Here is a 25,104-nt window from a genome sequence, read left to right on the forward strand (position 1 = left end):
GAGAGAGACAGAGAGAGAGAGAGACAGAGAGAGAGACAGAGAGACAGAGAGACAGAGAGAGAGAGACACAGAGACACAGAGAGAGAGAGAGACAGGGAGAGGGAGAGAGAGAGAGAGCACATGATATTTATTGTCCAGTACAAATGAACTCTGGATTTTTAAAAATAAATGAGATGATGAGACTGTATAGATTGTATAAAGCAAGGAGATCCACCCTAGGGCCTCGACACCCTCCAGATGCTCAGGACTTCTCTGTCTGCCATCTTTGACCTGCCCCGGGGAATGCTGCCCGTCTTCTATGCTAATAGCTTTTATTTCTCTCACTATTTTTTTAATTACAAAATTTGGTGTGTACGTATTCTCAATTGTGTAATGTGCTGGCGCAGGTGTGGATACAAGAGCTCAGTTTTCCTCTTTAATCACTTTCTGTGGTGTGTGTGTGTGTGTGTGTGTGTTTGTGTGTATTCACATGCATGTGCATGATGGGGGCAGGGGCTCACACACTTGTGTGTCCTCTACCACTCTTCATGTTAGTTTTTGAGACCGTGTCTGCCGTGGAATCTGAAGCGACTGTCCACCATTTATACGCTGCTGGGAATCACACTCAGGACCTTAGGCTTGTAATGGCAAGGGTTTTCACAGACTGAGCCTTCTTCTAGTCCTCGATTTCTGCACTTAAATTCCTTCTAAAAGTTTTTGTTTTTAAGACGTGTGTGTATTCCTCCATGAGTTTATGTGCATCTTGAGTGTAAGTGTTCAACTGAGGTCACGGGGCAGCAGATCCCCTGGACTGGGGGTCAGAAGTGGTTGTAAGTCACCTATTATGAGTCCTGGGGCTGAACCTGTGTCCTGGGTGAGAGTAGCAAATGCTGTTTCTTGTTTGTTTTGTGTGTAGCCTCGACTTCCCAGGAACTCCCTATGTAAAGAGGCTGACCTCAAACATCCAGAGATCCACCTGCCTCCCAAGTATAGGGATTAAAAGGGTGTACCATGCAGCCTCAGTCTCTTAATTGCTGAGCCATCTCTCAACTCCTTTTTACTTTAAAAAAATAAAAAAGACCTTTTCTAAGATGGGAGTTTTATGAAAATGTTGACAACAGAGTGGAGCAGAAGCCCTCAAGTGGAAGCAAGTGTGGGAGATGCCAGGCCTGTCTGCCAGTCCATGTCCATCCTGGGTGCTCCAGGAACACAAAGAGCCTGAGTTTTAACTCCATAACCACAGTTGTTTTTGTAAGTAGTTTTCTTTTCGTCAAAACTTACCGGTGTTAGATATGTTCTACTAGCTGGGCCTGACTTGTCTGGCCTCAGTGGGAGAGGAAGCTCCCAGCCTTGCTGGGGTGGGTTGCTGGTAGTGGCGGTGGTGATTCCCAGGGGACCCCCAAATACTCAGAGGAGAAGAGGATGGGGCATGGGGGAAGGACTGTGAGAAGTGATGACCAGGAGGGGGGCAGTGAGTGAATATGTAAAGTAAAATAATTAAAGTGAAGGAGTAAAAAAATAAAATTAAAAAACCGTGCCCATTTCACATCTCATTTCTTTAAGGCCACTCACAGACTGTCTAATGTTACTAGACTGTTGGCGCATCAATTTATTTAGAAGTGTCTGATAGTAAAGCACGAATTCAGATCCTACCAGATTGGGTTTATACTTTTTTTACCCTGTCCTCATAAAAGCTGTGTCCTAAAGTCGAGATTCCACTTGCACATGACACATTCTTCCTGACTGCTTCCAGGGTATGTTTTCAGGGTCTCTTAAGACATGGGTTTCTTCCTACAGGGGTGGGATTACACTACCATTCTAATAGGTCAGACACTTCATAAGGAAGTTGCTTTTCCAATAGCACTTCAAATGTTAACTAGTTAAAAATGAAATGGGTTTTGTTTCTGTTGTGACTCAGTCTCTTATCATATAGTTCTCGCCAGCCTGCAACTTGCTACATTGAGGCCGGGCTCAAATTCGCAGAGACCCCCTGCCTCTGCCACCATGAGTGCGGAGATTACAGCCTTTTATCACCTCTCCTCATCTTCACTGGGACAATCTCTTTTCCTTACTTAAGAGAAAATGTTCTCCCTGATCCAATATGAAATAATCATTTTAAAATTGTTAAGAGCACAAATTTAAGATAGTAATAAATGAGGCAATTTTATTTAGTTTTGGTCTTATATTTCTGTGTAGCATATTTATAATTTATGAATTTTTAGTGTCATATTCTATATATGCCTTAGGGGTGATCTTCCAATTCACTTAGGTAATTTCTTTAAAGATATTAATTGGGGTTACTAGTCCTTGCATAAGCAGTTTTGCCTATGAGTAGCAATTTTCCAAGTGGCCACAAGGGGGCAGGAGATACCATAGATGTCTGTAACAGGGTGTGTGTCTGATCCCGGTATAAAAGCTATCAGGGCCAACCGGGGACCAGACTTTCTCAGTTCACATCAAGAGACTTTCACTGTTTCAAAATGTTCAAAATGTTCCTCCCAAAAGAAACTGCCAAAGAAATGATTAGAGAGTCTAAGAAAGTTTGGAAACTAAAAACTCCACAGCAGTGTTTCAAAGATTAAGTACATAGTGTGGAAACCTAAAAGCAAATGCAGTAATTGTTGTTCCTTATATCTTTAGTATAACAACACATATATGCAAGTACATACACACAGACACACACACACACACGGGGGGAAGGAGGGAGGGAGGGAGGGAGGGAGAGAGAGAGAGAGAGAGAAAGAGAGAGAGAGAGAGAATTGGAGTAATGGCCTTACTCAATTACTGTAAGACATACTTTAGAAGGGAAGTTTTAACTATAGGAAACGCTGGGTTAGGAGTCTAATGGCTTGGCTCCTGGTTATATTTCTAGCTTGCTTGTGACCTCCAAGCCTTCTGAGTTGGTTTGTCAGTCTGTCTTCTCACCTGTAAGTAACCACTAGAACCTTTGTGGCAAATGCAACTTTCCTCACTCAGATCCAAGGCTGGCAACAAGGACAGCAACACCTGCCCTGGGGTAATCCAGAAGACAGCAGCCCACATTCTTTGTGGTCCCTGTCTTTTGCCTTTCCACTCTCTAGTCTGTTGAAGGGTTGTAGGCCATAGGCAATGAGACCTCTGCCTTGTTTCCTGTTTACTGATAACTCACAACAGATAACTGCTGTGGTCAAACTGAGCGGAGATGAAGGCCAGCAGGAAGCGTGGTGCTGAGAAAAAAGGATCCAAGCCCATGAGTCATCCATAACAGGGCCGTGGAGCCAGACATGCGCAGAGTGTCAGCACAAGGTACGCATGCTCATTTCCCAGAAGGAGAGAATGGAGACAAGCCATAGGAGGATGCCTCTCCCGGATGTCGCTACTGCAAGGGGAAGAGAAAGAGGGGCAGCACAGATATTTGAAAGCGATGGGTTTGGTATTAGTCATTAAGAGATGAGAGTGTCACTTCTGGATAACAGAAATGTATGAAGGACATGTGCACCAAAGATGAAGGAGCGTGAACAGAGAGATCTTTTCTTCCTAGTGGGCTAAGTATTATTTAAGACTTCTCAGCTTCCTTGCTCCTTTCTCAGCCTTATGTTGGTGAATGATAATTAATCATCTAAACCCCAGAAAGCGGAAGGAAGAAGCTAGACTCCTTCAAGTCCCAGACAGGCCATGGGTTGGCAATCATGAACTGAGTAGCCCTAAGGGACATGAAAGGGTTGGGGTAGAACCAGCATCCCTAGTGATCAAGAGCAAAGAAGCCACTCTCAATAGCCTAGCAATTAGGAGCAGCGTGATCGGATCGTGGGCCTCCGTTTGTCTGTCTGTAAAATAGAGATAATGCGGCCCTTGTCTCAGGCCTGTTATGAAGATTATGTAGCCAGGCCTGACACAGCAGGTGTCCAGGGTGAGAGTCACGCCTCGGACCTTAAGGAAGTCAGAGTAAAAGGAAGGGGAGAGGGCACCAAACTGCCTCTCCTCGGGCCTGCAAGGTTCCCCAAGAAGACAAGGGGGCCAGGGCGGGAGAACCCACAGAGACACAGCCACCTCAGATCAAACCAGGAGGAGCAGAATGACGGAACCACTGCTCCCTGGGTCTATCCGCGGCTGTGCCCTCTTGGCTGAATGGCCTTGGAAAGCCGTTATCTCTGAGCCTTTTGTTCCCCCCTCTTTTTTTAAATCCATAAAAGTGGAATAATTTACAGGAGGACGTTTACAGATGGTGCGTGAGGACCCTGTGTAGACTCCGGACAACTTCCGTCTAAGAGCGCTGTGCAACTCTTCCCCGCCAAACCTGGCAACGTCCGGGCTCTGTGAACCGCGGGGCGGTGGGCGGGGAAGACACTGGGAATCTGGGGACAGATAAAGGAAACTCGTGATGGGGCGAGGCTGAGCTGAAGAGAAACAGATTGGGGTAGAGCTGCGCAGGGAGGGGTCTGGTGGAAGGGGGAGAGAGAGAGAGAGAGGGTTCGGAGAGTTGGGAGGCCACAGCCTAAAAAAGAAAAGCAGATTTTTGGGGGGGGGGGGGCAGGGACGGGGTGAGGAGAGGTATCGAATCGGAATGGGAAGGAACTTGGGGGAAGGACGAATTCCTGAAGACAATAGGAAAGAGGAAAAGGGAAGTAGGCGTGCAGAAGAAGAGGGAGTCGAGCCCCTAAGGGGTCAGAGAAGTGTGGGATCCCACGAACGAGAGATGAAGCAGCTGGAACAAGCGTCAGAGATTGAGGTCTGCGAGAGGAGAGCCTGGGGCCTGCTGGGGAGCGCGGCAGCTCCGAGCACGGGTCCAAACTCCGAAGACTGGTGGCCTTTGCCTGACCTCGAAGGTCGGGAATTGACGCGGGTCTTTGTGGAAAGCAGCATTCTACCAAGAGAAGGGGGCTGCGAAGGACTGGCCCCTGCGCCTGGCTTCCGGGACTCAGGGATGAAACTTGCGGGGGGGGGGTGTGCTAACCGCCCGCTAGGAGGGTAGGGTGACGAAGGGAGGGTGCCACTGTTGGGAGCCAGGACGCAGCCTGCGGCAGCAGTCCCCCGCTCCGAGCCAGCCGCCGCGGCCGCCGCAGCAGCCGCTCCCCAGGGTCCCTGGAGAGACGGACCGCCGACTCCTAGGAAAGTTCGAGCGTCTGGCCCGGACTGAAGGTCCGCGGCGTAGGCGGCGGAGGGTTGGCGTCCCCGCCCTTGCCAGTCCGCCCCGGGTGCTGCCTGCGGGCTCTGGCTCTCCAACCCTGGGACAGAGGCGCTCGGTTCCCGCTCTCCCAGTCGGCGCTCCGGACCCCGCGGGGCTCTTCCAGCTCTCACCTCCTCGGACGCGTCCCGCGGGGGCGCTGCGCCTCGCCACCACCCCAGCCCACCGCCGCCCCCCACCCCACACCTCCTGCCCGCACTACCCGCCTCCCTCCCCATCCCCGCAGCGCTGCTCTCCCCTCCTCTCCCCACCTCCCGGCGAGGGGCGGGAGGGGGCGTGGCACGGCCTGGATTTGTGTAGCTGCTACCCGGCTCCCCGCACTCGGAGTCTGCAGGAGGAGCGCGGCCCCCGCCGCTGTCCAGCCGCTCCGTGCCTTTCGCGCCCGGCGCAGCCGCCGCTGTCGCCGCCGCCGCCTCTCCGAGAAACTTAGCCACTCGCTCGCCATGGACACTCCTAGGGTCCTTCTCTGGGCGATCTTCCTCATCAGCTTCCTCTGGGATTTGCCGGGTTTCCAGCAGGCTTCCATCTCCTCGTCCTCCTCCTCCACCGAATTGGACTCCACCAAAGACGTGGAGGACCGCAAAGAAGGGAAGATGCAGAGGACTCCACAAGAGAGTGCCGAGGGCCGGACGCCCCAGGAACACCGGCTGCGGCAGAAGGAGCTCCGGCGGCGGCCGCCTGGACAACCTCAAGGGCAGGAGCCGCCGGGCAGGGGGCCGCGCGTGGTTCCTCACGAGTACATGCTGTCAATCTACAAGACTTACTCCATTGCCGAGAAGCTGGGCATCAATGCCAGCTTTTTCCAGTCTTCCAAGTCAGCTAATACGATCACTAGCTTTGTAGACAGAGGACTGGGTAAGTGGCAAAGAAAGCGCCAGGCTCCTCTCCGGTTGGAGCTCCTCAGCCAGAGCGCTGCCCAGGCTCTGGCAGGAGGCTGCTTTTGTGAATTCCCTTCGCATTCTGGACACCCCCCTTTTTTTCTTTTCTCAAGCCCCCAATTCTGAGTGCAGCTGCAGCTTTTGCTCCAGTCTGCAATCCTCCCCCTACTTTCTTACTTTTTTCTTCTCTCCTTTTCCTTCCTGATTTCTCTTTTGCCGAAAGCATCGCGGCGGTCAATGGTCTGGTAGCTAGCAGAGGAAGCATAGAGGAAAAGAAGTGGTGAGCAAATGAAGGGAAATGGAGAAGGGTCAGAGAAAGGACTGCGAGACCCTGACTCCAAAGCTTGTGAGGGTCGCGGGCCCTAGAGCAGCCACGAGAGCTTTAGAGAGCCTCCCGTCTCTCAAGGAAAAGTCAGCACAAGGTAGTCAACCGGTCTAGGCAGCGAGTCTAGGATCGGTGTCAGGCAGTGCCTAGATCCAGCAGCCCTGTGGGTTCACCCGATGTCCTGCGTAGGGTGTGGGGAAACATCAGCCAGGTGGGCACCAGTGCCTTGCTTGCGGCACCGTTTTTATTTTTCCTCCTTTCACACCTGATAGTTTTCAAGCCACCGTTTGCGGGGTGGGCTGAAACTGGGACTGATGAAAGCGTGGAGTTGTTGGGGCTTACTGTACTACAGGATGGTACTCATCCACCTTTCTCAGCCAGACAACCTTTCTCTCGAGGAGCATCTCGGGACCCAACCCTCATCCCCTGTCTATAGGATTCTGAGCTTCCTCCTCTTGCAATTATCGCTGATCCACAGCATAGCGTGAGCAATGAAATCATAGCATCTCAGAGAAATCTTCAGAGATTGGGGGAAAGTTCCACCGGCTCCTAGAGAGGAAAAGTAATTCAGAAAAAGCAAGAAAGGAGGAGAGAAAGGACAGAGGGGAAGGTACAGAGAAGGTAAGAGGCGCTTCCCATACTCCCAGCTTAGACTCTGTTCCTAGACCCACAGGTTCGGGTTCAGTGAAAAGTACCCAGAAATTCAAGAGTCCCCGGGGTTGGACTGAGGGAACTGCTCACCTAAATCTATCTACCTTAATTGTCTGCTCAGCTACATCTATCTACCTGAATTGTTCGCTTGAACCTTTCCAGAGTAGGCTAACATCCCCCCTCCTCCGCCTGCCCCAAGCCCTATTCAATTTCCAGCATCCAGCTTTCTGGAAGCTGCTTTTCTTCGCAGCCAAGGTTCTGGCCCAGCCAGGTACTCAGCTACAATCCGAGGTCAGCTGGGTTATGAGCTGCTGAAAGGTCTCGACGGCAAATTAACGCCACCGTATTTTATGACGATTTTAGGAATAATAAAGTCACCTTTACAAAGACACGTGGCTTCTTCGTATTGCCGCTACTAGGTCTTGGACCTGAGTACTCTCTTAACTGCAGCGCCAGCTTCTTCCTACCGCGCTGCAGTGCAGTCTCTCCCAGCAACTTCTCTGTTAACCTAGGATCTCTAGTGCCCTCACCAAAGGAGAAGTGACTGAAGGTCAGAGAATACTGCTTTAAGGGAAGAAATCCTAGAGGCCTAGGCTGCCAGGCGATGGGTACGTTTTTCTTTTCCTGGGAAGTGGCAGACTCTCCCATTTTACCCCAGGCAGACACCCTCATTGGTTCACTACTCTTTGAGAGTTCCTTGGCACAGGACCAAGGGACAGCGTGGGCTCTTCCAAGGTATCTATAGGAGACTTTGGAATTTCAGAAAGCATGAAAAGCTGCCTGTCTCTGGGGGCCCCAGACCTTGCAAAGACTCCAGCGCCCATCAACCCTTGTTTGTACCTCAGCACCTACACACCCTAGAGCCCAGGCACCCATGCCGGGAACCCGCGAGTTCTTGGAGCAGGAGCACGAGGAGGTGAGGTTTGGGGAAGGGGAAGAACACTGTTCCCTACCCATGGTCATAAAGCCAGATAGACTGTGGCTTCAACCTCAGAATGCGCTGGGGACAGGGCTGCCAGAGATCCCTAGTCAGAGGAGACGAGGCAAGAGCGCCGGGACCGGGACAGGGACCGGGGACCGGGACCGGAACCGCAGCTTCAAAGGCTCTGTCTCCTCCAAGTTCGAAAGAAAACTGTAAGAGGGCAGCTGGGATACTTGGAAGGCTGCGATGCTGGTCTCAAGCCTCAGGGGTGTAAAGGAGCTCGGAGGAGGGGTGTGTGTGTGTGCAGAGAGGGACTGGAGGGGCGTGCGGAGGAGGGGCTGGATTGCTGGCTGCAGCCCCAGCTTGATAAAGGGAAAACCTCACTTTCCCTCTCACTGATTTTGATTTGATGTGTCACCGGCGGTGACCTCGGGTTGGACCTTCCGGGGCTTGCTTAGCATTGGGCCCCTGATTGGAGTGTTTCGACTCAGCGATCTAATTGAGGGTTCATGTCATAACACATCAAACGGTGTCTAGTCTCCCGTGATGGAAGGGACCCACTAACCGCGCATCCTCAGCTTCTGGCGAGGACTTCCGCCCCTCTCGCGCGGGGGTTCTTAACGTGCCAAACTTTTCAACATCCCCTCCCCCAAGCCTTGAGTGGGTAGGCAAGAAAAAAAAAAAGGGCAGCCGGGAGCTGAGCGGGTCTTGCTAAGTTGGCGCCTTGCCTAGGGGAGGTTTAAATCACCACAGAGTGGTAGGGTAGGCTTGGAGCTCAGAAGCCCAGGGTCCCTCTAGAGGAGGAGCCTCGAAGCCCGTTCACATGCTCTAAGACACTCGCAGAGAATTGGTTAAAGGTCTTGCTCACATGGGAACTTGAATGTTATACCTGAAGCTGGTGTTTGAGAATGAGAGGGCTGGAATAAGCAAGAGAGTGATAGCTCCAAAGATTCACCAGCAGCCTTCTGTCCAGTCCGCTTGTCCCGAAGGAGGCCTTATTGCAAGCTTTGAAAACACCTTGAAAGGGTAAATAACAGTAGCCAGGATTGATTGAGCTTGTCCTGTGGGCTAAGCACTGTGCTAAAAGCTATGACTATAGGAATGAGCCCATGCACTTCTCGGCTACTGTTGCTTTAGAGATGAATTAAGAAAGACAGAGAAATTAAGTTGTTCAAGGTCACACAGCTTGTGAGAGGTGAGACTGGCTTAAGAGTCTAGACTCTGAATGATAAATACTGTATGTGTGGATGGGATAATGACAAGAAGTTTCTAAGAAGTATGCTGAGATGCAGAAGTTTAAACAAAAGGTAAAAGTGAGATTTTCTTTCTGGCTTGATGTGTTTCTGTGGTACTTAAAGACCCAATTAGCAGTTCTTTTGGAGCTTTGGATGCAAGGGTCTGAAAGTGTGCTGTGTCTGGCTTCCTCTTGTATATATTTAGCAGAGGCACAAACTACTTTATGGATAATCTTTTTAACACGGTTTTATGCTGTGCCTCAAAAAATATTTTGGATAAGTAGAGATGAGAAAGCGTGTGTGTGTGTGTGTGTGTGTGTGTGTGTGTGTGTTGGTGTGGAGCTGAGATCACAGGATCAGGGTGAACCAGGTTAGATAAGAAATTACAAAGACCAATAGTTCTGGGACCCTGGATTCTCAGCCAGCCAAGAGGGGGTGGGAGGAGATTGAGCTTGAAAGAGGTCCTACTTTGAAATTTATGTGGTAAGTGCCAAATTATATATATATATATATATATATATATATATATATATATATATGCAAAACTTTCAAGGCATCAAAGATGAAAGGAAGAAATTGAACAAACTAACCTTCTGTAGGTTAGTTTCCCCAGAGACTTTGAAATAAGAATAGTTGCTATTGTTGTGCTGTTGATACAAACCTGCTTACAGAAAGAAGACAGCAAAGAACAGATAACACCAAAGAAGAGAGGAAAGCATCCTTGGGAGCTGGGCATCCTTAGAATCCAGTCAGGGGGAGTCTGCTCTTTATCTTCAGTTCAGAGATTGCAAGGAGGCAGAAGTGTGCTAGGGACAGGCAGGCTTTGGAGAGAGGAGGGCAATTTAGTGCTTCATAGTTTCCTGCGATTGAAGTTTGCCTGTTATATTGTGTTGGTTTCTGCATGGAGTAATCAACCGAGCAGCACTAGCACTTTTGCCTGTACCCTGTTGTCGTTGGCAAACGGAAAATGAAATATAAGCAGGGAAGTATTTTAATGGGGACGGAGGGAATTCGCAACTGTTAATTATTTGGTGACCTTGTATTCGATTTGTTTGAGTCCCTTATAAAAACACTAATTCATACCAGACGGCCAAGTGAGGAAGCTGGGCAGAAGGTTCCAATCTAGGCTTTATTTCCCCGGAAAGAGAGAACAGCCTTGGAAGGGGCTTGCTAAGCATGCAAGGGAGTGTGTGCGAGGGGTGCGGGCAGAGGGCTGGGCACAGAGCTGGCTTTGTGGTTCAGGCTGAAGGATCTTCCTAGTTGGGTTAATCTGAGGTTCTGGGGAAAGCCCAGGACAAGGAAGACTTAAAAATCAAAGTTTGTCCACTCTTCTAGTTGGAATGGTTCAGGTACATTTAAGTCCATAAACCAATCCCCAACCCCATAGGTTTGTAGATCAACACCAGTTGCTGTCTTTGAATCTTTAAGGGGCAAAAAAAAGGAAAAAGGCAAGATGCTGAATAGACTGGGAATCTTGTGTGGTCAGAGTGCAGGTTGCAGGAAGAATCTTGGCCAGGAACGCTTATCTGAGGACATCAAATGTTATCCTCTACTCTGGATGCTCAGGGGATTTGGAGCTTTTGCCCAGGGTGTAATCCCTAGTGGGGGAGGGGAAGGAAAAAAAAAAAAAAAACGAGCCCAAACACCCTTTTCGCTCCTACACATTAAGAAAACCAAAATTCATCCAAGCAATGAATCCTGTACATTTTGTGAAATCTCCCTTCCTAAATGAATCAGGATCCCTTCTGACCAGAGAGCAACAGTATCCCTGAATCCTCTGGGAACTCGGGTCTTCCAGGGAAAGGAACTTTAGAGTAACCTGTTTCCTCCACCTGGAGTTCTCCGGTGCTACCCCACCTCTTCCATAGTCAGCCGCTGGGACTTAGTGTTTGGGGGATGGGGAGATGGTAGAAATGTGCCAGATAAAGGGAAGTCTTGCTTCCTGACAGACTGCTGTTTGTATCAACCTCTGTCTAATCAACCATACTCCTAGGTGCTTTCAAGAACAATAAAAAGTTTGACAACTCCTTCGCTTTTTAGCAACCCAGCACTAACTGTGATTCTGTGGAATCAAGGACCCTTCGCAGATCCTTTGACAGCCCCAGTCTAAACCCTGTATGTTTACTTTTAAGTTCAATTTGAGTTAAATTATGTCTTCTGTTTACTGGAATTAAATAGGTCCCCATTGCCCTCATGGGGTTCAGGTACACCTTCTGCTTTCAGGAACACACTGTTGGTACTGCCTGGGGTGGAGACTCAGGTCCACTTGTCTTGGAGGGACTGCAGGAGCTTAAAAAAGACTACAAACTGCTTGGTGGAGAGAGAGGCTCTGGCTGTGCAGTTAGAGGCTGGCATCTGGAGCAGGACAACATTACAGACCTGAGTGATGTACAAGGGCAGAGAAGGGAGGGCTTCTGGCACTAATTGGTGGCGGCTGAGGTTGAAGAGAGGGGCATAAGGCAGGACCGGGCAAGAAGGACTAGTGTTCATGTTTTGTACAGCAAGTTTCTAAGGGAGAGGGGTGGTGCAGCCGCTGCCCAATTCCCAGTAGACTGCAACTTGCTCAGTGGGGGAGAAAACCTAAAACACAAAACAAAACAAAAAATTCCCAACCGTGATCTGCAGCTGTCACAGGGAGTCTCATTTTGCTACATTGTTGAAAGATAGAGCAAGATGAGTGACTTAGAGGAAACCCTTCTTCAGAGATTGCCCCTCCCTCGCCCAGTCCATCAAACAATATTATGGAGACATTTTTCAAAGCAGAAGCCTTGGGAAATGGGACCACAAAAGTCTGCCCACCACCCAGTGCATCTTTGAACCTTCGCCTTCTGCTACTACAGGGTTAGTTGGAAAGAGGAACCGTATAAAACATCCACTTATCCTTTTGCTTCAGGGATGAAGAGTCTTGGGTTGAATTGCAGATTCTAGGAGGGCTTTAAGACTCATGCATCCCCATCAGTCACTCTTACCAGGAGATGTGGTGTCACTTCTGCTGAGCTCTTTGTAGATTCAGTCCCTACATTTCTGGAATAGCCACCTTCAACTTGGTCCTGGTCCTTAGGAAAGAGGTTTGACTTGGGTCCCTGTGGCACCAGCTACCTCTACAGTTTGCAGTGGATGGGTGGGAGCTAGGAGAGGTGGTTTTGATGTTCTGCATGTGGTGCAGTTAAACTTTAAACTGCTGTGGTTGGGAGCTCAAGGCAAGACACAGCTGAAAAGACAAATGCCAGGCCAAGTGTCTTTGACCTTGATTAGTCCCTGTCTCCCCAACAAGTCAAGAGGTTTTAGGAACTTAGCTCCCAAGTAAATATTTCATCTGCTGAGACAAAACTAGGCTTCCATTTGCTGTACTCACTACTCAGCAGGAGCTGGCTCTTTTCCTTTGTAGCTGCCTAGAAGTTAGCAAGACTGAGTTTGGAGTTATCATTTTGAGGCTGGACCAGGGATCAATGATGTCAGGTGAGAGCAGGCTCCTTTCTGAACTTCACTTTTTCCTACTGAAGCAGACCCTGAGGTATCATCATTGGGAGCTCTCTGCTGGGTCCAGGCAGGTGACAAGACCCTAACCAAGGAGCCTACATGACCCAAGTTCATGTGAGGAGGAAAGTATAGATCCACCATGCGAAGGAGTGAATGAAGGGAAGAAAGAAAGGAAGAAAGGAACAAAATCAGGCAATTCATGAATGGTTCCCAGGTCACTCTTGGAATCGAAGGAGACAAAAAAAAAATGCTGAAACATACAGCAATCTGTGAGTGAAGGCACCAAGAAAGTCAAGAGACTCTGAGAAGTTGGACCAGTTTGTGTGTGAGCAGGATGTGTATCCTGACAGAGCCACCAAAGTGATCTTACTACTGACAGGGTGGTAGGGTACCACCATCAGCACTGAGACTCAGGTGTTCATTTCTAGGCCTCCTTCCCTCCACCTAGGAGTAGGGTTTGGTTTGGTTTTTGCTTTTTTCAGAGACAAACAGGGAATATATCCTTCTGTTACTACCAGTGATGGGTTCTGTGGACAGACCACACCTACAAAACATACCAAGAGAGGAATTACAGGTTCCTCAGGGCTGCACTTGCTCAGCCAGGGAGACTTATGGGTTATTGCATAGGCTAACACTGCCTTACTGCCTGGTGGAGACTTAAAAGAGTGGTTCAGTCTTTAATGACTGGAATTTAATGGGGAAGACATTCATCATCTGACACTGTAGTGTTGTAAATGAATTTCAAAGCTATTGTTGCAGAAGCCTTGATTGTCATTAGACTCAGATTGTCATTAGCCAGATGTTCTTCTGTTTTCTTTACCTGTGTTGCCCAACAATGTTTTACCTCTTCACCTAGAGATCTAGTGGAAATAACTGGACCATGGCTATTCAAGGAGGCCCAGAAGATGATAGATAAATCTCTTCCTACAAAACTATAGATAACCGTAGTAAGGTTGGCTGCAAGTTTCCCTGTACCATGTGATATACCTTGATTCTGACCTTTACTGGGATCCTGCCAGATATACAGGTGATTCTCCCACTTTGTCGATGAGGCTGGGAGGTCACAGATAAGGACTGGAATAAACGACCTCTCTCAGACTTTAAGTGACCATGCTCATCCACGCTGTCAGTAGTCGCTAACATATGTATAACATATAACATATGTCAGAAGCTGCTCACATCTCCTATGTGTCCCTGTGAGCCGGCATCCCTGTCTCCACTTCGTAGAGGAGACACAAGATGCTTTTTTAATGTTGTCTTCCAAAAGTCATAGTGTTGGCACTCTTTCAGCTAAACGGCTTAGGGGAAATGCACGACTCTTGGAGACCAGGTACCTGAGCCATCGCTCCTTCCTAGCATGAGCAGTGGAGAAGAACTAGAATCATCTCAGGGGTTCAGCTGTACACAAAGATCAAGAGTTGTGTTTAGAGTGATGCCACAGGTACAGGAGCCAAACTGTCAGTACCAGCGTTATTGGTAAGCCTCCTGGGTTTTCATTTATAACAATAGCTTTCTCAGAGGTGAATTTTATTTTTATTTACAATGTACATTATGGAATACTGTCTAGAATAATGGACTTGTGGGCTTTCTGTGACACCAGAAATGTGTGTATCATGACATTTTGCTCAACCTTGCTCCCCATGTCTTATGCTTCCAACAGTTGCCCTGCCCCCCAATCTGGTTCTCTTTCAACTTCCATGTCACACATACAATTTTGTATATTCCACAACTGTAGAAAGCATGGAATATTTATCTTCACCTCCTGGCATTAGCCTTTCCTGCTTATCGTTCTTCCTCACTGCTGAGTTTTTTAAACATGCATTTTTAATTTTTAGCTGGCATGGTATTTACATATACTTACAAGGTACAATGTAAAATCCTAGCTTTGTTACACACACTCACGCGCGCGCATGCACGCACACACACACACACACACACACACACACACACACACAATGTATAACCATTAGTTCACAGGTGACTGAGAATTGAATTACATAAATTTATATTTTCCCAACACTTAGTAAATACTGCATGGCTGTCTGATATTACAACCAATGCTCTAGGTGGTCAATCATGGTCCTGGGGTCAAGCAAGAGCATTCAGGGGTGCTGTGTAGGATGCTCCCAAAATGTTTTCTTCATGAAAATTCTTAGCAAAGGGCCAGAGTTTGCAAGGATGGGCTCTGGACTGCCTAGGAGGTACTGTATCCTAGTGGCGCAGTAAATAGTCCGAGCATAGATCATCCAGGCCTTCACGACCCATAAGGTGGAGTTTCTGGGGGTACACCTGGAATATTCTAACTTGATAGACTCTGGACACTCAGGGTGGTGGTGGATCTGAGATCCCAGCATTGCTCCAAGACACATGCACAAAGTCTGGGTTCCGAAGGTTCCCATCTAGGAAAGGTAAAGGTGACCCATCCAGGGGAAACTGCATCACAGTCAAGTATTGATCTGATTGAGGACCAAAATCAAAGTAGTGTAGGCTGCCCCTTTCTTTTCTTTCCACTGCACAACCAAGGCCTGTGTAGCAGAGTCCTGAGAGATGGAGCTCTTGGAACTAGTGCAATCCATCTCTTACTGTTTGCAAGATGCTAAGTTAAGTCTTGGTGCTCTGACGTTTCTTTCCTGGAAATGACTATAACAGTGGAGCCTAGCCTAAATGCTTGCTGAAGGGGTCTGAGAGAGGCTATCAAAACTCCGAGTTCTGTGAGCCTGGCACAAAGGCAGTGCCCAGTTAACACCCAAAGCTACTTCTGGGTCCACAGTAAGTTAGGGTGAGGAAGGAAGCTTAGTTTCAGAGTCCTGGAGTGTTCTTTGCAAAGCTGGGCCACTGATTGTCTTTGCACCCCATGCTCTCATCCCTATTTAGCATGTGTGAGACAGAAAGGTCACATATTCTGAGCTCTCTGAGCTACCTACAGATTCTGTGCTTCCTGACACAGAAGGCATGGCCAGGTAGAGGGAGGAGGTGGCTAGAGTCTGACCAACATCTATACACAGAATCTCAGTTAATGTAGTTAATGTGGCGCCCGTCGAGATATAAAGGGCCTGCTGATCCTTTTGGAACCGCATATAAACTTTTGGTTCTGGTCCCTGGGAAAAAAAAAAAACAGATCCAAGCTGAATCTTCAAGAGGGACACGAACTGCATAAGGTTTCAGTGATGTCTTGGGAAAACAGTTCTGGTCCTTTCCCCTCTGTGAGTTTCAGATTTTTAGGAATCCTAGGAAGGCTGGCTGGCTGGCTACTCCTTAGGTAGGAATAACTACAGTGTACTGATGGAATATGCTGCTTTGTGTCCTAAGCTCAGGCTGTCTGTGGGCTCCCTGGCCACCTCTTTTCCTTTCCATTTTAGTGTTAACCTCTAGAGTCCTTCGGCTATTTACTGTGCCCACCATAGCCTGGTACATCTGCCTGTCTAAGAACGTCTGTCTCCATAATCGCTCTGGATCCTTCTTCTCTAGTTAAATCCTCCTCATCTTCTACATTTATATTCATGCTGACTGAGACATCTTTTGGTCAACATCCTCCTATTTGAATTTTTAAAACTTCTGTAGTAAGAACTCTAGATGATGTAATCACAGTACAACAAGGAGAAGGTTGGAGGGTGGAGAACTCCAGTCCAGTCTGGACTGGATGGGAGACTTTTTCACAGTTAGGCAAACAAAGCAAAACCAAGACACTTTACACCCGAACGGTCAGAATTTTCACCTTGCCCATATTGGTAATTTGCCAGCTAGAGACAGTAAAGATTTTCTTCAGCGATGCCTGTTATGACTCCTCCTTCCTTCCTCCTTCCTTCTCTACTCATCTTCTGGAGAAAAAGGAAAAGCAGAAAAATCCCTGCCATTATGCTTTGAAAGACTTATGAGTCTGGTGCTCAAGAGAGCTCGCTGGACTGAGGTGAGAGCTGTGCTGTAAAACAAATTAGCTTGATGCCAACAGAAGCCTTCCCTGATGAACTATTGATCGTTCTCCAATCCAAAGTGCCTAATGCGGACAAGCATTTTCAAGGACGCTTGTGAGATGCTTTATGAGAATGTGCCATAGATCAGAAGCCAACAGTGGACATTCATGCAAGGGAGGGAGTCATTTGCTGACATCACCCATATTTGCGTAAGACTGAAGAGAGATGAGGGTTGTACAAGGTAGTGTATAGGGCTAGGGCCGGCTTCCTGGCCACAGGTGACCCATGGCAGCTGGGCTAGGCTTTTGACTGCCAGGCTAGCTGGTAAAGTATGTGGAGCAGTCTGTAACTACTACTTGGTGGTCTCTACATTCCAGACCTATGGTATGCCTCTTCTTGGCTATGTCTTTGCTGCATAGGGCTCCAAAGCAGGTTCAAACATGTGGGGAATGTGTTCTGGAGGGCATCTGTAGAGAGCAGCTACCTTCTTAGGTCCTGTGCTTAGGAGGCTCTGGAGACCCGCTGAGAAGGCATGCAGATGAAATTATTGAAAATTATCAGTGTTTCTATGGACTGGCCTAGAGAGACAATGACATGGTCTAGGTGTCTTGGGTCTTGCCCTGCATCTGGGTGTTTTGCTCTTTCTCTACTGCAGTGACTCCCACAAGATGGGAAATCCAATCCCTACCTGTGTCAGTGGTCCTCAGACTGAGTCCCTGAGCCATCTGAATAAGCATCATTTGAATGTTCCTAGAAAGGCATCCCCCTAAGCCTCTGGAATCTGAAATATGTGTGTGTGTGTGTGTGTAAGTGTAAGTGTGAGTGTGTGAGTGTGTGTGAGCGTGTGTGTGAGTGTGTGTGTAAGTGTGAGTGTGTGTGAGTGTGAGTGTGAGTGTGTGTGCAAGTGTGTGAGTGTGTGTGAGTGTGAGTGTGTGTGAATGCGTGTGTGAGAGTGTGTGTGTGTGTGTGTGTGTGTGTCTAACAAGTTCTTATGTTAGGTTGTTTTTGTTCGTTTAGTATTTGGTGTGTATGGTGTGTGTGTGTGTGTGTGTGTGTGTGTGTGAGTGTGTGCCTGCTATTAATGGCCACTACCCTTGACTGATCTCCAGGCTCCTGGGCTACAGATTTCTGGCTCTTAGCCCAGTCTGATGACCCAGGTAGATTCCTTAGCAGCCTGTCTTCTCAAGAGAGAATGACACCACTCACGTGTATGCTTCCCTGGGATGCAAAGGCACGATGACTGGGTGGCTGTAAGTGTTCAGGTAGGAACCCTACCATCACGAGGTAGACTAGTACAGGAAGAAAAGGAAACAGATGGCGACTGGAAGCCATACCTGCATTCTTTCTCCGGTTCTAGAATAATAGTATGTGCAGGAGAGTCTTACAAGAGAGGTCACCAGACAACTTAAGGTTGAAGAATCTTTAAGAGCCTTACCCTCTGGCTCTCTTGCTTCTCTCTTGCCTCTTGCTCCCTATCTCTCCCCCTCCTTTCCCCCCTCTCTCCATGTGGCCATGGCCAACCTCTGCTTCTCTATTCTCTCTTTCTCTGCCTTTCTACAACAAACACCTTAAAACCAAAAGAAAAAAGAAAAAAAAAGCCATTCTCTATAGATGCTTGTTACAGTTATGATTCAAATTCAAATGTGCAGACTATTATCTTACTTTAAAAATAAATAAATAAATAAATAAATAAATAAATAAATAAACAAAGACAGACAGACAAACAGAAAAGAGCCAGGTGGTGGCAGCACCAGGTCTTGGGAGGCAGAGGCAGGCAGATTTTTGTGAGCTCAAGGCCATTCTGGTCTACAGAGTGAGTTCCAGGACAGTCAGGTTCCACAAGGAAACCTGTCTTGAAAAACAAAACAAAACAAAACAAAGAACCCAAGCAAATAAAAAAACCAAACCAAACCAAACAAATGGAAACAAAAAGAATGATATCTCCATGTTGCAGGAGATAATTAAATAGCTCACTATTCTTCATACCTGTCCATGTTCTCTGGGCAACAACCAAGTATGCAACATTATGAAAACAGAGATGGACATGGTTTCCCAAGGGCGACCGGGATTTATTCTCAACAAGCTCCGCAGATACAGTTTGATCTGTATCCCCCTTCCTTTAGCCCCCTCCCACTCTTGGTTGCTTCTAGAATTCTATATTTGGCCTATAGTGCTGAGGCAATGGGACTCGCTGCTGAACTCCCAGGCGTTGGATCTAGGCGCAACTAAGTGGTGCCCTCGACCTCATCACTTATTTAGGCAATCAATTTTCCCAAACCTTGGTTTTCCCACTGTAGAAACGGGATGACCAGTATCTACCTACCCTATTGAACTGTGCAATGGAATCAAGGTTAGAACTGTGTCAGCCCTCAGGACCTTTAGCTGGAACAGCCCGTGTTGGCAGTTTGTCTGTCCCACCCTGAACTGGGGGGAGAGGGAGCAAGTGAAGCCTAAGGTGACAGGTACACTGATCTGGGTAGTGGCCAAGCACCACCGTCAGCCACAGCTTTCTATGAAGGAAAATAAAGTGTGCTGAGCTCCCCCAGGGCTGGTTTGAAGGTCTTGTTTTCCATAAATCAACTTCCTGCAGCAGTTCTTCCCTTTTCACCTCTCCTTTTCAACCTTTCCCACAGCGCCACCTCAGGTACAGGCATGCGCCTTAGAGGCAGGAGGCCAGCAGTTAGCCCAGCGTGCTGACTGGGTGTGGCTGACGTTCCAGAGCCAGTGTCCTTGGGCTATATGTCCCCAGGCTACATCTGGACAGGCAGTGAGGGTCGGAATGGATCTGGCCATACTTTTACTATTGAAATCGACCCAAACTTTACTAGCTTCTGGGGAAAGCAGGGGGCTTTGGGGATTTTTGTATTTGCTGGGTTGTAAACATTTTATGGGAAGGCAGCCCAGGAAAATCTGCTTAGCTTTCTGCCTTGCACGTTGAAGTGATGTTGGCTGCAAGCACAAATGTGTCAGAAAAAGAGGGCTAATATTCCATTCGTCCTAAAGAATTTGCCTTGGAATTTTTGGAGTTTGCCAGGCTGTACGGTTCACAAATGTATTTTTCTCACTTGTAACCAAGAAATGAGTCTTTGGGATTGATTGAAAAACAGAATATCAGATTGGGTGGTGGGGAGAAGGGGTGGGGCATGTCCCTGCCTGTGTCTAGGTATCCCTGGTCGAGGTTTTCTCTTTCCAGGAATACCTATTTCCCACAGACGGATGGAAAGATCTCAATAGATAAAAGAGCTAGTTTGTCTTTACTTCTGAAAGAAAGCTGCATCATTCTTTTATTTGTTGGAAGGAAGGAAGAAAAAGATTGGAAAAGAAAGAAGTGATACAGCAACTCTCCACCCTGTCTGCATCCTGCTGGCCCTAAAACATCCCAGCGACACTGTAGTGGGGGTAGCAATCTGACCCTGGACTAGTGGGTTTATAGAATGATTGTTAACTATAAATCACTTTGGACTCTGAAGGAAAGGTGTTCATAATAAGTACCCAAAAGCCTCATGCCCAAGTCCTGTTCTTAGATATCGATTAGACAATCAGACTGTGTCACTGATACTTTTTAAGGGCAAATGAAAATCAGGCTTCTACAAGTTTCACTCCTATTGACCTGTGTGTATTCTAGGTCTCCCTGGGTTCTGGGTCTGTGGGACTTGCTATCATCTTCGCTTCTATATGTTGGTGGAGTTTGCCCGGTGCTTGGGAAAGACATACCTCATGACAAATATAGACGGGGATAATTGTAGATAATTTCAACTAGCAGAAAGATAAGACGCCAAGGTCTTATGATAGTGGGCCAGGGAGGCTATTTTGGGTCAAGGTGGTGTGGGATGACCCCTTGGAAGAGGGAACATTTGAGGCGTTAATGGCTAGGGAAGCACAGCCCAGACTTGCGGCAACAAGGGCATATTAGTGGTTACATAGCTTGCTGACGGGGAGCCCAGGGAGGCCGCCTCTTACAATAGGAGTAATAACTTCTTCTGTCCCAGCCAGCAGCTGAGGAGATGAGGAGGGAGTCCGGCCTGGTGTGGTTCCTTACCACACAGTCTACGTATGGTCCAGGCACGAGCCTGGAAGTGGTTGGGCCTCTGAACTGGACTCCCAGGCTGCCTGCCCCCTCCTTCCCACTTCCTCTTGGGGATTGCCGAAGAGCACCGGGCTGATCTCCCCGTTAAGTGAAACTGACTGTAATTATTTTTTATCTCGCAGACGATCTCTCGCACACTCCTCTCCGGAGACAGAAGTATTTGTTTGATGTGTCCACGCTCTCAGACAAAGAAGAGCTGGTGGGCGCAGAGCTGAGGCTTTATCGCCAGGCGCCCCCAACGCCCTGGGGGCTACCGGCCCGACCGCTGCACTTGCAGCTCTTCCCTTGTTTATCCCCATTGCTACTGGACGCCAGGACCCTGGATCCTCAGGGACCAGCCCAGGCCGGCTGGGAAGTCTTCGACGTGTGGCAGGGCCTGCGTCCTCAGCCGTGGAAGCAGCTGTGCTTGGAGTTGCGGGCAGCCTGGGGTGAGCTGGACGCCGGGGATACGGAGGCGCGCGCGAAGGGTCCCCAGCAGCCACCGCCTCTGGACCTGCGGAGTCTGGGCTTCGGCCGGAGGGTGCGGCCGCCCCAGGAGCGCGCCCTGCTTGTAGTGTTCACCAGATCGCAGCGCAAGAACCTGTTCACTGAGATGCATGAGCAGCTGGGCTCTACAGAGGCTGCAGGAGCCGAGGGGTCATGGCCAGCGCCGTCGGGCTCCCCAGACGCCGGGTCTTGGCTGCCCTCGCCCGGCCGCCGGCGGCGACGCACCGCCTTCGCCAGCCGTCACGGCAAGCGACACGGCAAGAAGTCCAGGCTGCGCTGCAGCAGAAAGCCTCTGCACGTGAATTTTAAGGAGTTAGGCTGGGACGACTGGATTATCGCGCCCCTAGAGTACGAGGCCTATCACTGCGAGGGCGTGTGCGACTTTCCGCTGCGCTCGCACCTGGAGCCCACTAACCACGCCATCATCCAGACGCTGATGAACTCCATGGACCCGGGCTCCACCCCACCTAGCTGCTGCGTTCCCACCAAATTGACTCCCATCAGCATCCTGTATATCGACGCGGGCAATAATGTAGTCTACAAGCAGTACGAGGACATGGTGGTGGAGTCCTGCGGCTGTAGGTAGCGGTGCTGTCCCGCCGCCTGGGCCAGGGACCATGGAGGGAGGCCTGACTGCTGAGAGAGGAGCAGGAGCTGGCTTGGAAGAGGCCACAGGTGGGGGACAGCCTGAAAGTAGGAGCACAATAGGAAGGAGCACAATAGGAAGCAGCCCAGCCTTTCCAGACCTTCCATCCCCCACCCCAGAAGCAGCTAAGGGTTTCACACTTTGCCTTGCCAGCCTGGAAAGACTAGACAAGAAGGATTCTTTCTTTTATTATTATGGCTTTGGTTCGTTGTTTGTTTGTTTTGGTGTGTTTTTTTTTTTTTTTTTCGTCTCCTTGGTTTTGATAGAACATGGAAGGAGGGGAGATGCTTATCCGTTCACAAGCGTTCTGTGGATTGGGGAGGAGGGAATGAGAGAAATAACGGATTACTTTTGTCCGCATCTCAGATTGCTTGTTTCTACCTGTGTAAAAAAGTGAGACCTTTGAGTCTTTTCAGCCAAGTCCCAGCTGGCGTCCTTGGCCGCACAGGAAGTATTAGGGGAGCCGACCGAAGGAATACGCGAGTCAGGAAGGGTCTTACCCTTAGAGAAGCCCAAGCTGCCTCCTTCTCCGCTCTGTGTATCCCCATGAATTTATCAGCTCTGTCCTGGCCCCTCCCAGCGCGCAGGGAACTGGGAGTTGCCACCGATGTGGGCTCAGACCTCCGGATGCCTTTTCTGTTGTTGGTGGGGGGAAAAGGATTTGGTATGGTTGGAATGACAAGAATTAGTCCGTGTGGAACCCCGTGAAGGATAATGAGAAACCAAAAGGCCTACCTCTGACCGGGTGACACGGAGGTGCATTACCCAAGGCTGGGGTAGCCCACCCAAAAGCTCTTGGTCATGGATGTTTCTCAGTGGCTTCTTTTAACAGAATTTGCCAAAATCCCAGCATCTCCTTCTAAGGCATTTTCCCCCCCTTAAATGGAGAGGGGTGGAAACTCTATAATTAAGGTAAGAAGGGAAGAGGAGGAGGAGGAAAAGACCTGAAAGGTGGAAGGGCTACATCGGGAGGGGAGAGGACCGCCCCACAGGAGGATGGAGATAAAGGGCCAGGCCCCAAGCAGGGAAGGAGGATGAAAGGGCCAGGAACCTCTGCCTCTGAAGTTTCTTAAAATTTAAGTCCCCTCTCCTCTTTCTGACATTCCTGAGAGATTACCAGCCAGCAATAGCCCAGGGCTCCCCCTAGAGAATCGTTTTAGATTGTAATTACCAGTTAGGTGGTGTTTTTAAATCTTAGTAATGAGGAGCTGTGAGTCAAGGGTTACATTGAGCTTGGGGTGGAAACTGGGGTACAGGGCATCGGGGAAAGAAACCAGAAGGAAGCAAGAGACAGAACACACGGGAAGTGCCTGTTCCCAGGTAGTCCAAATCTCGATCCTTCCCACGGTCTATACCACGAGTATTTTCAAACATCGCCCAGACAGAGTCTCTTTGAGAAGTAAGCTTCCTCATCTTTGTCCATGGAATAGTTTAATCTGAGAACCTTGAGTTAATGATTACAGACTGTTTTGGGTTACCCCAACTGGTTTGCGCTCTTCCCATTGAAATCTGTTTCTTGTCTGGTTCAGAGAAAGACAAACTGTCAAGGAAAACAGTCGGAACGCTAATACATGGTAATATAAACTGGTAAGGGGGAAAAGACAAGACTTGGCCAGGAGAAATAACTTAAATGCACATTTGCTTTGGATGCACTGCTGTTCTGTTGAGGCTGTATATATTTGTTTATTTAAGATGACTGAAAGTGCAAAGAGAAAACATGCAATTCATCTTAATGTACAAAACGTTATATGCACTCAAATGTTATAATTTCTAATATTTTTAAAGTTTATATTCGAGTTGTACAAAGTTAAGCATTAATCAGATATTTCATTCTTTCATAATGTTATCATTTTCTTAAATATTATTACAAAATTTTAAGTGTGTCTAATGGAGAGTTTTTTTTGAAACTGTCTACCTCACTATAATACAGATTTTGACAACACTAAAGTTACTGGAGGTCGATTAATATACAAAACATTTTTATAGTATACCTTCTTGGATGGTACAGAATCTGGTTAATTCTGTCTTATTAAACTCATTTTCCCCTTAATAACTCAGCCTGTTTTATGTCGATCTATAGAAATCATTTTCTCAAGAAATTACCGTTTACAGTTGTTTTGTTCCAGTACCAATTGAAAGACACTAATCATTTTAAAAGCTACTGTTATGAGCATTATTTTACTTCACTGTTAATTACTGCTTACATAAATTTTTAACTCATAAAATTAAAGTCAAATCCTGACCAGCTGTTTAACACTGTTGAAAAACCTGTGCCCTATCCCTGTGTCTCAAGAACCTAAGTAGGGCCGGGTGTGGTGGCGCACGCCTTTAATCCCAGCACTCGGGAGGCAGAGGCAGGCAGATTTCTGAGTTCGAGGTCAGCCTGGTCTACAGAGTGAGTTCCAGGACATCCAGGGCTACACAGAAAAACCCTGTCTCAAAAAACCAAAAACCAACCAACCAACCAAACAAAACAACAACAACAACAAAACCCAAAAAACCCTAAGCAGGAATTTGAGTCTTCTGTAGTTTCTTCTCGAACCCAGGACTTCCCAAAGGCTAAGTATGTGCTCTACAGCTGGTTGCATCTCTGGGACCTGCTCACTTCTTTAACTACTGATTAGCACTCACATCTCTGATGAACCACAGGCAATCCATACAGTGTGGTTTTTGTTTTGTGTTTATCGCACATTGGCAGACTCTTGTATAAGTTCAAGTCTGAAAGATCCTATGTCAGGCCCAGGAGCTGTTGAACCTGTTAACCTCGAGCCACTCAGAAACCCCATCAGATAAGTATCAATGTAACCTCTTTTATAGAAGAGCAACTGAGGTGCAAAGAACTTAAGCAGCCTGCTAGCAACTGTCCAGTCGAGAGGTGGGTGTTCAGATTTAAACTCAGTCTTCCAAATGCTAGGACCCAAAGATCTACTTGTCTTTTGGTCCCCCTATGCCTGCACAGACAATGTATAGTTAGCCACAGTGTTAAAGGATTGGCAACTGGTGGATAGAGCAGGACCTGCCCCAAGGGATGGTAGCAATGTTTGCAGCCTTGTGACATGTTACCCCAGCTGGTTAGTGCATGGTGACATCTCAGAAAATGACATCTGGAAAATTACATAGGGGGGTTACTCAATTCAGAGTTGCTAGCTTTGAGCTTTCTAGAAAAGGTGATGATTTAAGCCATCGCTGGGCTTTGGCATTTTCTAGACTTTACCACTGCCTTGAATGTGATTTTTGTGAGTCCTGATTATTAAAATAATTATCAATTTACTAGTAGGATAGGTTTCAGAAGATTGGTTTTATATATAAGTGGGCTGTTTAAACTTTTCCCCATGGAATC

At 48.0% G+C, this 25,104-nt stretch overlaps 1 protein-coding gene across 1 annotated transcript; it reads left to right on the forward strand.

Moving 5' to 3' along the window:
• The first annotated feature begins 5,483 nt into the window (after positions 1–5,483).
• Gdf6 (growth differentiation factor 6) lies at positions 5,484–23,803 on the forward strand. The gene is made up of 2 exons (XM_021222379.1): positions 5,484–5,998; positions 20,755–23,803. Exons 1-2 carry the CDS (start codon positions 5,587–5,589, stop codon positions 21,702–21,704), a joined length of 1,362 nt encoding a protein of 453 aa, XP_021078038.1. The 5' UTR covers positions 5,484–5,586; the 3' UTR covers positions 21,705–23,803.
• Positions 23,804–25,104: the final 1,301 nt, after the last annotated feature.

This window comes from Mus pahari, chromosome 22 (genome assembly GCF_900095145.1).
Source record: "Mus pahari chromosome 22, PAHARI_EIJ_v1.1, whole genome shotgun sequence".
Taxonomy (NCBI): Eukaryota; Metazoa; Chordata; class Mammalia; order Rodentia; family Muridae; genus Mus; species Mus pahari.

Excerpts from the sequence above, each read along its gene's own strand:
- Gdf6 (XM_021222379.1), top strand. The coding sequence starts at position 5,587 with ATGGACACTCCTAGGGTCCTTCTCTGGGCGATCTTCCTCATCAGCTTC. Across the intron at positions 5,999-20,754 it reads CTTTGTAGACAGAGGACTGG|ACGATCTCTCGCACACTCCT; the intron begins GTAAGTGGCAAA and ends TTTATCTCGCAG.